Here is a 14,202-nt window from a genome sequence, read left to right as displayed (position 1 = left end):
TAGTGTGGCCCGTGTATGGGCCAACTAGGAGCAGTGCTCTTCTGGGCTGAGTGCTGGCTAATAGACACATGCTTGAGGATACTAATGCCAGTAGCAGTGCTGGTTGCAGTGACTGTGGGAGTGTAGAGGCCAAGGGGCCTGAGGACAAATGATAAAATAAAGGCCTGGACTTCAGAAGAGCAGATTACAGCTCATTTGGGGAACTCTCTAGAGGGATCCAACAGAAGTCAGTCTTGGAGGGTAAACAAGCTCAGGAATTTTGGGAGATTTCCCAGTACAGCTGCTTCTCAAAGCACGAGAGCAGTCTATCCCCTTAAGTGGGAAAAGGAACAAGCATTAAAAAAATAAGGTGGCAGAGCACTGAGCTATGAAGAGAGCTCAAATAATAAAGGGGACAAACTCCCCAAGAGGAATATAGAAATACTTCCTTTGTGTGCAGAGATGTAGTTAGGAGCTCAAGCTAGCAAGAATAACATAAAAGTTTCTGCACGTATGTTAGTAGGAAGCAGTACCAGAAAGATGTAGGCCTGCTGCTGAATAGGGCCAGCAAGTTCATCAAAAATGGCACAGGAAAGTCTGAGATACTCAGCTTGTCTTCACAGGTAGTGTCAGCCCCCAAAACTCAAGAAGCGCCAGTGGAGGAAATGGCAACCAGTGATAGTAGAAGAAAGGTCAAGAGAGGAGCCGTCTGTACAAATTGGACAGGTGCAACTCCTCTGTGACTTGATAAGATGCAGCTTGAGAGTGTTGAGAGAGTTGGCAGGTGTCATCACAAAACTACTCCTTAATGTCGTTGAAGAAATCCTGTGTATCTGGAACAAAACCAAATGTTACAGCCATCTGCAGAAAGACCAGGCAGCCTTGTGTTTCTGGACGAAAGTGTGCAACTCATGGAGGCATTTCCAGGCAGCTGAAGGACATGCAGAGTTAAAGTCAGGTTTGTTCCACAAGCATGACCTTCTACTCCTTTCATCTCCTACTTAGTGTGCTGCTTTTTCAGGCTGTGGAATTCTGAAATTCTCTGTTGTTGCTCTTCAGTGTTCAGTGTGGAAGGCAGGATGAGAATTTCACTGGCGGACACGTTCAACTGTGAGAATTTACCACTTACATTTCTTGTCTTGAACTCCTAATTAAGAAAATACTTACCCATACCAAAACCTGGATAAATAGTTTGTGATTATATTGGTGTCCCGTAGTTCTGTTCTGTGTTATAGGCTCTGCTGATTTGACTGTCTGGCTTGCTACTCTAGACTTACGGGTATCTCTGGAAACCAGCATTGCATTTCATGTCTTTCAGTTCTTGGGTAGGACATCTGTGTTAAGCTAGGTATTTTCTAGTTACTTCAGACCTCTTGAGCACATACCATTTGATCTTCCAATTTGTTACTGCTTGTTTTGTCAGTTTGTTTTCTGACTATTCTACAGTCACTTAATTTCAGACAGATCCTCTGGTAAGACTCCCTCAGTGAGCTCTAAGGGTGGGAATTTCCCATGAAATACCAAAAACCTGTCTGAGGGATTCAGATTCATTTCCCTTCAATGAGCTTTTTTGTATCCTGATCACCTGGTTGTGGCTCTACAGACTCTCCAGGCAGCTTCTTGCATCTGATGCATTTGAAGAGGGATTTGTTGTTAGCTTTGTCCTGTGGAACCATATTGTCCTGTCTTGTGTTTTTGTATTTAACCTGTCAGCCATTACAGTCTTTAATGCCCTTCATGTGAAGATGATTTCAGCTTCCAGAATTAGTGTTTTTGTTTCTCATGCCTTCCTTTGCCCTCCTGTTTAACAGTGCTCAGTTTTTGTTACATCTTCTGCACTAAGCAGTTTCCTGGCTGCCTATGAACACTGAACTCTTCAGCTTCAGCCAAGCTTTTTGGTTAAGTATTTTTCTCTCTTTATTTGGCTCATAACTGGCAGATTTTCTGCCCTCTTGTAGGGGTGTTGGATCTGAGCACCGAATGATGACTTCTCAGCTGCAAGATGTCAAACCATCTTTTATGCATTACCTGAGACCAAGTCAAGAATTACACCTTTTCTTATGGGCATCCTAAGCAGCTGTCTATGTTCTGTGTCTTTTTGTCACTTTTTTTTCCCCCTTTTTTCTGACTGTACAAACTACAGTGGCGGCTGAAGATTCCCAGAACTATCGCGTTTTGTACCCTTCTTTCAGAGTATGTCTTTGCCTTGATGGGCAGCCAGCACTGCCACCTCCATACCGTGTCAACCCATCTAAGCTCTTGTTATTCAACAAGTTTGGGTTTTTCTTTTTAGATTTGATTCTACATTTTTCCTTGTCCGTACTGCAAATGTTACACTGAACTGCATGTTCCTTGCCTGTTTGTTTTCAAGTAGGTAATTTGTAGACTGTAATTTCACTATGAAAACCTTTTTAGCTTTTTCAAAGGATGAGCTATTCATACCAGAAATTAGGAGAATAAGATCATGATGTTACTTCATAAAACTAACATTTTTATTACTAATTGCTTTTCTCTTGCATAAAGAACAGTATGAATCTGTTGGGAATTTCCTTAATCTGTGGTATTTCTGCAGGGTAGCCAGAAAAGGAATGAATTGCCTAATTATTTTACTAGTTCTCTTTGTAATAAAAGATGTAATAAAAGAGGAAAGATTCAAAAGCGTAGTTTGGGCTATCAAAGTTAACTGCTGCTTCCCCAGAATCATCTGTGAGAGAAAATGTGCAACTCTTGAGGGTCTGCAGTCCCTGAGTTCAACATTTTTAACTCGTACTGTTGGAAAGCCTGCTTTTTTTCCTTAATACTTAGTGGAAATAGGTGAATTATTTCCCTAGTTAATTTGCTGTCTGCTAGAATACTGGAAACTTTTGTTTGCAAACATTTGTGCCAAATTTCCTTACAACTTTGTTGTAACTATTTATATGTAAGTCTGTCCATATTCAGTAGGTGTAGCAAACTGAGCTTTGCAAGTATGGAGATAACCTTTTCTGCTGTTAGAAAAGAAAAAAACAGAATCTTATAGGTATCAATTTGCATGCAGTAGGTTGCCATTAAAAAAAAAAAGCACATCTTGCTTTGTTAGATAACTTTTGAATCCTTTACTAGCATGCTAATCACTTGCTCTTTTAATACCTACTCATGGCAATATTCAGATCTGGTATCCTAATTAATTCAGAGATTCAAGGATAATTGCAAATTATGGAGTCTGTTCTTGGATGCGCTGCACTGACAGACTCTGTATGGATTGAGAAATCAGTCTCTCTTATAAAGCAAGGAAAATCAGAAAGAACTGTTCACCAGGAACATTTCTGTGATGGAAGCAGAAGAGGAAGGGACTAGATGTCTGTAATCTCGTAGACCATTCTGGACGATTAATAACTCTGGCTCTCCATCTGTACACAGTGCCTAGGATAACTTGTGTCATTAAAACTCTGGAAGGGAGAACTAGTTTAGAGATGTATAAATAGGGAACCAGAGAACCCCATAAATAAAATGCTGGGATGGATATACTACCCGAAGTGTTGTGTGTCATTGGTATCCATGTATGTTGGTGTTTGTACTGACACCTCTGTAGCTACCCCTAACATCTTGGCATAATGCTCATCAGGCCACCAAACAGACAGAGAAGGGAGTCTGGAAGATGAGTATGTTGTCAGAATCAAAAAGTGCTTCACTGTCTAGAACATATTTATAAGTTACACTTTGTGAAACGACATCATTTCGCTTTCTTAGCTTTTTACGTGTCTTTAAACCATAGAAATTATTTTTACGTCACAGTGAAGCACCTTCCAGCTGCAACAGGACTGTGTCACTCCTTTCAGAACAAAATTACCCTAGAAATGTGTATTGGAAAATCCAGGTAAAAGGCATCAGTCTGCAGTTCTGCCTGATATATCAGATGTGCTGAACATGCAGAGTCAGGCTCCAAAACCTGCTAATGTAGGTGGATTTACCCTTTTCTACTTAGATGTAGTGTATCTTTGTGCCTGGACAACTGAGAAGGAAATGCTAATTATAAACTTGGGCCAGTGTAAGAGTGAAGAGTCAGGGTCTGTTACTAAACTCTGCTGCTGAACTGTTTCTCTCTTTCTCTCCTTGGACAAGATCCACCATCTCTGAAGTTTTGCTTTGCTCCCACATTGAGTTTCACAATTAGTAGCAATAAGCCCCAAAGCAAGTCAAAGCTAGTGAGTTAGAATGTCAATTTATCTCCTTAAATTGCTGCTGCAGAAGGAGGAAAAGCAATGGTATGCGATTAGAAAGCTCTTAGTTCTAATCCTGTCCTAATGCTTCAATGCTTTTACTTACACTTTGTTACTTTGGAGACTGAAGTAGTTTGCATGGGAAGAAGTAGAATAGCCCAGCAATCATGGTGGGTGATAAACCATTGGGAGTGTTGGCAAGAGGTGCAAAAACTAGCGAGAAGGAGAAGAAAGGAGCAAGCTAGAAGACTAAAGCTGAATACAAAACAGAGAGAAGAAACATGGGATAAAAAAGGACTAGGCAATTTGTAAAAGAAAAATGGAGATAATTTGAATAACTTTGGTGATTGTGCTGGAGAAGAAATAATACAGTTTCTGTAGGAACAGGGAATTGTCCAGGCAATTGGGCAGCGTGCCTTCAGAGAGCAAGGTTTGCCTATAACTCACAGAGGAACAGGGCAGTGTGCCTGGAGAGCTGAAACGTGCAACCAAATGCAATTGTGACCTCATTTGTATTGGGGTCCTAAAAATAGAAAATAAAATAGGGTCTGTTTCTATAAACGTTGTTAAAGGCATGAAAGGGCCTTCCTTGAAATAATTTTACATGAAAAAGAAGGAATAGTTTATTTTTAAACACTATAATCAGCCAAACTAGTTCTTTACCCCATAAATAATCCATATGGGTACTAGCTCAGATGCCATGCCAGTCTCTTGTAAAGAACATGGGGTAGTGGAAACCATCCTATCATGTGAGGGAATGAGCTAGAGAAATACAGGTTCAGGCTGATAAAATTCTGGTACTTCCATCAAGCCAAATGTGTCTTTATGTAAGCATGATGACAATAAGAGAGCTTGATAGGCAGTGATTTCTAATCCATAATACAGATTGGCATAAAGCCTTGGAAGAATTTCTAGAACTCTTCAGTTCTAGGATCATGGAAAAACTAGGTCTCTGTAGGTTTGCTCCAAGTAGGTCTTGCTGCAATGTTAGACGTGCAGTTCAATTTCAGGATCTCAAAGAATTGAGATTCTGCAACCTAATTGAGCATCCTGTTCCAGTGTTCCAAACAACTCTTGCTGTGTTGTTTGGTTTTGAGAGTTTGGGGGACTTTTTGGTGGAGGTTTTTTTTGGTGGTTTTTTTTTTTTTGTGTTTGGGTGGGTTTTTTCTGTATATCCTGTCAGATTTTACCTCATTGCAACTTGTACCTATTGCCTTTGTCCATTTGCTGTATACTTCTGGCAAGAGCCTGTTGATATTCTCACTGTAATCCCCCATCAAGAGCTAATACTCTACAATTAGGTCTTAACTTGACTTTCTTTTCTCCATGCTAAACAAACAGGATTCCTTAAGCTTGTTGTACAACAGGTGTTTTGATCTTCTGACTGAGTGACCTGTTAGTCTTGCTTTAAAGTCTTGTCATGTCTCTTGTCCTGGTGGCCTAAAAGCAAGTACTGTACTCAAGTTGCAGCTTCAGGGGTACCAATTAAAAGGGAATAATTGTTTCCTTGTTCTGCTAGTGGCTGTCTTGCTGGTGCAGTGAAAGAAGTGGTTGGTTGTCATCACCACAGGAATGCATTGCTGAGTTGAAACTTTTTTGTCCACCAGATCGCCAGGTCCTTTGTGTGGAGATGCTGTACTGTTATATGTAATTCCATCCTCCATCTTTATTTTTCTTTCTTGAACTTCAAGTTCATGACACTACCCTTGGCCTGCTCCTCTGATTTGTCACAGTTTCTCTGGATGGTAGTCCTGCCCTCCGGTGTATGCATTGCTTCCTTCAGGTTGATGTTACCTGGGAACTTAGTTGTATATAGGTGCAGGCATAGCTATTAATTAGTTGTATGAGTTTTTTTTGTGGGTGGGTTGTTGGTTTTTTGGTGGAGTTTTTTGTTTGTTTGGGGTGGTGTTTGGATTTTTTTTTTTGGTTTTTTTTTTTTGTTTTTTCTCAATTAAGCTCCTGCAACAGCACAAGAGCACTGAGTTTATGAATTTGCCACACCTCTGCTTATCTGAAATTACCTTGTGAACTTTTTCCCTCACAGCCATTTTATTCAGTGGAAGGGAAGAGTGAAACTATTGAGTGAAAAAGGGTAAGATCAGTACAAGGGAAAACACAGTTGCAACACTAGAGAAAGTAGAGAAGTTGGAAGAGCCGAATGGTACATTATAAAGCCCAGTTTTGAATCTTCTGAGCAATGTTTTGTCAGATGGATTGGGGCATTGCTAGTGATGCTTTCTCCTGTTTGAAAGTGTGAAGAAATCCTGTTTTCCTTCTAGATGCAAGATGGGCTGCCAGGTCTGGTTTGTGTCCAGTGCTGTCCCTAGATTTTTACCAAGTTAAACTTGCCTAGATTTTGTTGTTTTCCTCAGGAGCACGTGCCCCAGTTTCAGCTGCACGTGTGTCCAGTATCATAGGTGAAGGACACTTTCCTGCCAACACCGCTCTCAGCAATGGCATTTAGTTGGACTTTGTCGATGTGCAGCACGTGGAATTACACGTGATGCCATAGGATGGGTGTATCAGTATTCCTGTGCTGCTTGTGACATTAAGGTACTGTTTTTCTTGTTTAATAGGTTGCAGCAAGATAGAGCCCATGTTGTACACTTCTACAGCTTATGTACTTTAGGAAGTTCTGTGGTTTCTAAGATCCTCCTATGGAAGACTTCAATCCAGGAGGAGATTTATTTGTTTGTGTAGCAGCAATCAGGCTTTCTCTGTTCATCTCACCAGGGATTCTCAGCCTTACCTCAGTGCTGTTGTTTGTCTGTGTTTGAAGATTCAAATGATCATCAGTGCACCGATTTGTTTTTCTATATCATATTTACAGTCAAAAGCTGAACGCTTTTTCTCTTTTAATGTTGCAACCTTAAGATTCCTGGGAATTCAATAAGTCCACTAAGCTGTTCAGCTTAAATTTAGATAAATTCTTTTTTGCATCAGCTATTTTTTACTCTCTCTACTGATTTTTGCAGTGTCTTTTGCTCAGCATCAATACACATCTCTCTGTGAAGGCATTGAAGGATTACTTTAAGATTATAAAGGACAGAATAAAGTGAGATCAGCTCTGAGTAACAGCCAAATTTCTTTTGACCTGTTTCAACCCTCCCAACATTCAAATGGGTCAGTACAGACCACCCATCAGATACAAAGCATAAAAGTAACCAAATACCCTCTTACTTGGTGTGCCTGGAACTCAGGAGTTTGTACCTGTCCGAAGGCTGTGAATATTTCTTTTAGACTTACTGCTGTCTGGACCATTGTGAAATCTATGACCTTACTCAAGTCTTGTCTAATTCTTCAAGTTTTGGTGTCTGCAGAGGATAGATAAAATATAAATCTTGGACTGAAGAGGTAAAGACATGCAATTCCCACCTGTGGAATAATGAGTATTTAAAAAAAAACCAAAACCCGCATGGTAGAGGACAATTTAACACTTTTAAACATCAATTGCTTCAGGCCCTAGCATTTAGATAGATACTCTTTTTATCACTTCAAAACAAATTGATAAAGTTATCACAAAGTTCCTTCCTTTCCAATCTACTCTTGAGCTTTTTCTCTGGATGACTCTCATCATTATCTGTAATCTTTCTGCTGGCTTCCTGTTCCTGCACCCTTTGCGGTGCTAGGGGCTGCCAGACCCATCAGTCCAGCTCCACAGTGCCTTTGGCATGATCCCTCCTTCTAGCACAGTCCATGAAGCTGCACTTAACGTGGCATGGCTTAAATTGATTTTGATGTTGCAGTGCAGTGTCTGCAGCTCTTCATTCTCTAATTGTCTTGACAAGAGATTTGCATAATCAGTGGGCAGGAATTTGTTTTTAATTTTGATCTTCTGATTAGCTTTGTTCAGATAAATAATAGAAGGTTGTGAAGATAACACAACATGTCATGAACTGGTGGAAATGATTGTAAACAGAACAAATAAGGCAAAAAATGGAGGCAGGTTCAGTGGTTACTTCTATAAAATGTAAGCAAATACTATTTCTAGATTCTGTCTTCTTGCACTGTGGTGGCTGCTTGGAATCTAAACATATGGATTTATTCAAATATTAGTCACTTGCTGCTTCCTGAACAAAGAGAAGGAAGCTTATTAATCTGTTTTCTGCCAGGGATTCTTGATATGGAGGGATAGTGGACTCCCCTGCCTCTTATTTGAATTCTTCTTTTCTTCTTTTGTTTTGAAGGCAAACCTGTAGACCTACACCTTTGTCATCACATGAGAGAATACCTAACACGGTTATTTGTTAAATTCAATGGAGAGGATAATTATGATGTTTGTCTCTGCCCCTTCACATATCCTCCCCATCCCTTTCCATCTCCTTCCTTCTATCCCTAACTTGTAGGCACCTGATGGAAATCTATTAAGTTAGAAAATAGCAGCAATTAAGCGAGCAATGACGTTACTGTTCACCTAGTCTAGCCATTTTCATGCTTTAGACACTCAAGATTATTGTTATCTTAGGTGATCTAGCACATCTCTGCTTCCCTGGTTGAGGAGGAACATGCACACAAGAGTCCTTTTCCAGCTTTCTCTGCAGGGCAGAACTTAAATAATGTGGGCAATCAAAGCAGAAAACATTAATTTCTGCATCTTAGGAAGAGCAGAGTTCCCTCAATAAGGGTCCAATTATCCAGAGAGAGGGAGGCTGCTTAAACCGATCATTTTCGGGCATCTGCTAGAGTAGCAATTTGTAGAGTAGGACTGAAAAAGATTAGTGGCAGATGAGTCATGCAGTATACTAGGGCATGAAAGAAAGATGGAATGCAGTAGAGAACAGAAAGAAGTAAGAAAGATAGATAAATACAGAGTAGCATAGTGTATTTTGGAGACTGGAATCATAAGCAAAAATGTTCTGTAATCAAAGTGTTCATGATGTAAGGGTGTTAGCTGGGGAAATGCAGAAGTGTCTGGGAAGCAGTCAGCTAGAGCAATGAACTGAGGGAATACAGAGGCGTAGAAAATGCATGAGAGTATATGCAACCCAGGTAGCAGAAGAAAAAGGCAAAGGAGTCTTTAAGAGCAGTTCAATAAAATAGGTTTGGAGACACGTTTGTGTTTAGGTGACTTGGAGTAGCGTGTCCAAGCAGGAGCTGGAGAGAGGTTGGTTGTGCACTTACTAGGGTAAAAGGGTGCAATAAGCTAGTTATCTGTCTGGGAAAAGGCCAGTGACAGTGTGGATAGTCGGGATGGTTGGAGAGTGTTAGGAGTCTTTGATTCTTACATTCTGCTTTTAACGTTTAAGGACAGCTGCATCTTCTCACTGTGCAGGTAAGAAAAATGCCCTCTGCTAGGCCATGGCGAAGAACGTCTGACTTGTCTACCTGGGATAGCAGGCAGTGAAGCTGGCATGTATGGAGTGCATCAAAATGTGCATTGGTAGCTTTGTCATGATAGAATCAAGAAACTTCAAAAATGTAAAGTGGAACAGAATAGCTCTTAAACTTTGGTTTTCTTTGGAAATAAACAAACTTAATGCTCTGATTGGTTTTCTTTGGTATTTTATAGTAACAAAATTTCTCATTGTTTACATGCTCTCATGGGCAATACTATACCACTTCAATTTTATGTTCTTCAAAACTTTAGTAATGTTTCTTTTGCAGCCCTTTCAATGCAAACAACACCACAGTTTGAGTAACAACTCTTGGAACGTTGGTCAATGGTCTCTTCAGCTTTTCAGGCAATTGATTCTACTGTGTGAGAGGAAAATGGTCTCTGTGAAGTAAGCATATCTGAAATAAGTTGTTGTTGTTATTAGGTGATTTTTAATAGTCATATCTACAAGCAACAATGACAAAGACATTTATGAGTATTACAAAAACGTGCAGTGTTATTGTGATTACTAATGAACTGTTAACATTCAGTGAGTAGTGATGTTTTGCTCTTCAGATCAAGCTGACTTTTGATGGTATTCTTGTACTCTTGATAGTCTTGCTTGGAGTAATGAATTCAGAATTAACTAGACTTAGTGAAATAGTGAGTGGCCAATGAAGTATACACCAGCTATTTCCTGTTGAACATAACCTGTATGAACTTGCGCCGTTTACTCCTAGTGCAGGACAGAAGTTACTCATGTCAATAAGAAGAGAAACAAAGGGGAATGATGCAGCTGAATAAGAACCACCACCAGCCATTTCAGTTATGGTTTGCCTCCTTTCAGAGATTTGACAAGTATAATGTCTCTACTTACCCTTGACTTCTTAGCCAAAGGTTTTAGGTAGTAGATAGAGGGAAGACTGCTCCTGCCGTTTCTTCCTTTCTCTCAAATATTGAGTTTTTCAGCGACATTTGGTGGGTAATTTGACCCAAGTAATTTCCAGTATTGTTTTTCTGCTAGGTAAGACATTGCTAGGAATTCTCTCCCATACCTCTGAATTACAAGGAGGTCTCATTTGAAAGAAAAGGGAGAGAAAGTTGCATTTGTGTTAACGCAGGAATGATATTTCTCCTTCTGCCTTCAATAAACACAAAGAAAAGCAGAGAATTTTATCTATTTACCTATGAAAATTTCTTAGTGTAACTATAAGCAAAATGGAAGAGCAGCAATATTTGGCATTTTTACAACAAATGCAATTCCCTAGAAGTGTTTCAGGTTTTTATTTGATAAAACTGCTGTTACCATATGTGGGAAATGTAGCTTATTAGTCAGTAGTAGGGATTTTACTTGTATTGGTTTTGTGTCTTTCAATTAAAAAAAAAAATTCTTGAGTATAAAACCAAAAACTCTTCAAAAGTGTATTTATAAGATCTGTGGTTAAATCTGATCTGGTGGGACTGGTTTGGCTTCCTGGACAGAATAAAAGGCAATACATTCAATTAGTGGTAGGATTTTTAACACAGCTTTTGTCCAAAACTACTTGAGTTTCCCTTCTGCACATCATTAAATGCAGAAATTAAACCATGTTCAGTCCATGAAAACTCCTGTTCAATTTAGTTTATTTCACTGGTGTGCACTGTGATGGTTGTCTTTTTGAGTAGAAATCTTTCATCAACTCAAAATCATCTGCAGAAGTTCACATCTTTTACATCTTTTTAAGTAACATAAATTAGTTTTATTTTTACCATACTTAAATCAGCAAGTTAGGAGCACATGTGTATGCTACTAAGAGGTCTACGTGAACTATGAATGATTTTGAGTTAGGCCTAAACTGTTTAATGCATTTGGAAATTCCATTCTGATAAACAGACACATATCATTAGAGTGGATGAAGGAATGGCTAGGTGTTACCACAAAGATTAGGATTGCAAATGTGTTAAGAAAAAACAAACAACCCCCAACCCCAAAATTATACTAACAGTTCTTGCACAAATAATTTTATCTCATGAATTTCCTCCTTAATCTCAAGTGAAGTCAAAACAAATGGTTTCATTTACTTTTTCAGGAGCTGCAGTTTGAGAGACTGACTCGAGAACTTGAGGCTGAACGTCAGATTGTAGCTAGCCAGCTGGAGAGATGTAAGCTTGGATCAGAAACTGGAAGCATGAGCAGCATTAGGTAATGTATGAATTGTTAATTTCTTGGTAATGTAATTAATTTTCTTGTTATTAGGAATTACTACTGAGATCAGGATTGATCATCTACTTGTAAAGAAATTATACACCAGGGAACATGAGATTTTAGTAGAGTTTGAAAATTGGTGTTTTGATCTGCTTTTAAAAAAGAAAATGTCATGAGGAGGCCTACTTGCATCCAAATTGGTGTCTGGTTTGTCCAGTAACATAAGAGCAGTTATATATGGCGTTTGCTGATGTACTGTTGTCTGAATGGATTAGCAGCAAAACTTCTGTATCCACTACCAAGGCAGATGTAATTCTCAGCAAGAGCATCTTAGCTTCTGTCCTGGTTTCAGCTGGGATAGAGTTAATTTTCTTCCTAGCAGCTGGTAGAGTGCCTTACTTTGGATTTAGTATGAAAATGAAGTTGATGACAAGAACTAAAGCATGGGTGTGTTAAGCAGTGTTTACAGTCCCTGCAAGCAAGGAGGGATGAGACTTCCACAGGAGATGCACAGGAAGCTGGGAGGGTATGCAGCCAGGACGGCTGACCCAAACGGGCCAAAGGGATATTCTGTACCATAAGATGTCATGCTGGGTATATAAGCTGGAGGAAGTTGGCTGTGGAGGGCTGTGGCTCAGGAACTAGTTGGGCATCAGTCAGCTGATTGTGAGCATCGCTTGTTTTGTATATTCTTTTATCATCATCATTCTCTTCCTTTCTGTCCTATGAAAGTGTTTCTATCTCAACCCATGACCTTCACTTACTGGATTCTTTCCCCCATTTTGCTGTGGAAAGGGAGCGAGCAAAGTAATGGCTGTGTAGTTGCTTTAGCTGCCTGTGGATTAAACCACAGCAGTCCTTTCTCCTGTTAGGAATTGCCACCAGAGGCTGAGGGTTTGTGTCTCTTTTCCCCAATGGCCTTGTCAGTGCCCCCTTCCCTAGACAGGGATCCCAGCTGCTCGGATTTCGTACCCTCCAATTCCAGGCTACTGGCCCTGCTGTCCCAGCATCAGAGCAGCCAGGTGACAATGTGCTCACCTGGATGGTTTAAGATTGAAATCCTTTTGCATATTTACAGAGATATATTGGTAAGTTTTGTGAAAACCTGTTCTATCATAATTTTATCATTGAAGTTGTTAAAAGCTTTAGAGATAGTTACTTAAAGCTGATGACCTGACATAATAATGTGATGATAACATACATGTGACCTTTTATTTTTAACGTTGGCTTTCTGCAAGTTAAAAAAATTGTTCTGGTTCATTGTTTGCATGATGGTGAGATGATTTAAGAAATATTAACAAAAGGAACCTGATCTCTTGGTGCATGTGAAGGTTTAGTAGTTATGAGCATGAGCTGCTAGATACTACTGTCATTGTTTTCTCAGGTGAACCTAATAAATGAAAGATGACAGTACTTGAATTTCCAAGATCAAGGAAAATGGTTGAATAGACCTATCTCCTGTTTTTCTCAGTGGAAATATGAAGTGTGATAGCTTTTGAATACATAAGATTAAGTATGATATGCCAAGCTTAGTGCCAAATTTTGTGTGATGTTAGTAGAAAAACTACAAAAAAATTACTGCAAGAAACTCTTCCTTACTAAGCAATTCAGACTACACTTCAATCAAGTAAGTGATTGTTTTCCATGATAAGTAGGAAATCATTATTCAGTAGAATGCCAAAGATACGACAAAAATGCATAATGCCAGTTCAATTAAAATGGAATAAGTCAGAAGAATCTTTATGTAATTAAGCAGAAGGTGCACATGAAGTTGACATAAATATAGAATCATAGTCACAGACTTGATTGGGTTGGAAGGGACCTCAAAGATCAGCCAGTTCCAACCACCCTGCTGCAGGCAGGGACACCCTCCACTTGACCAGGTTGCCCAAAGCCCCATCCAACCTGGCCTTGGACATTACCAAAGAGGGGATAGCCACAGCTTCTCTGAGATGAATTCTTACTTTATTCAATGTGATCTTTCCTATCAACCAGACTTATATTAACATTAGAGAAGCTATATTACTTAGAATTATTTAAGCATAGAGTAGGTAATATTGGGCAATGCAGACTAGTAGTCTATATTTGCATCTTGAAAGTGCACTTAAAATTTAAGTATTCTATGACTGCATTTTAAAAAAAGCTACCTGAACTGTGGGAGAATGATACTGAGCTATGTTTCAATATTACTGTCATTTTACGGTTGTTCCTGATGTTCAGCCAGGGATAGGGAGACTGGGACATTTCTTGTTTGGAAGGAAATGTTTCCTGTTGGAAAAGTTATACTTTTGAGTCATCAGTAATATCAAGGTCACTCAGCTGTTTCTTAAGAGGCTCCAGTTATTTGAGAAGTTTAATATTTTGACTACTAATCTGTCTGTGGAATAAACTCATACTTAGAATAACTGAGGTTTTATGGAAATCTTTGACATCTCTAATTTGTCCCAGAAATTATTTGCGTATCAGAGTTTCAAATTTCTAGTGTTTAAACTAAAAATATTTTGAGAAATACTCATAATACTGTT

The 14,202-nt window shown here is 39.2% G+C and overlaps 1 protein-coding gene across 1 annotated transcript in view; it reads left to right on the top strand.

Moving 5' to 3' along the window:
• The window catches only part of CTNND2 (catenin delta 2), a gene marked incomplete at its 5' end in the record, with an annotated part of 546,420 nt that overhangs the window by 119,569 nt on the left and 412,649 nt on the right, over positions 1 to 14,202 (top strand). Inside the window, one exon of the mRNA XM_084260131.1 lies at positions 11,562 to 11,674. Coding sequence (XP_084116257.1) covers positions 11,562 to 11,674 — 113 coding nt within the window. The remainder of the gene's footprint in view (positions 1 to 11,561; positions 11,675 to 14,202) is intronic.

Source organism: Gallinula chloropus (assembly GCF_964237585.1).
Source record: "Gallinula chloropus genome assembly, chromosome: 2".
NCBI classification, from domain to species: Eukaryota; Metazoa; Chordata; class Aves; order Gruiformes; family Rallidae; genus Gallinula; species Gallinula chloropus.
Note: the sequence above shows the minus strand (reverse complement) of the source record. Positions and strands in the feature narration are given on the sequence as shown.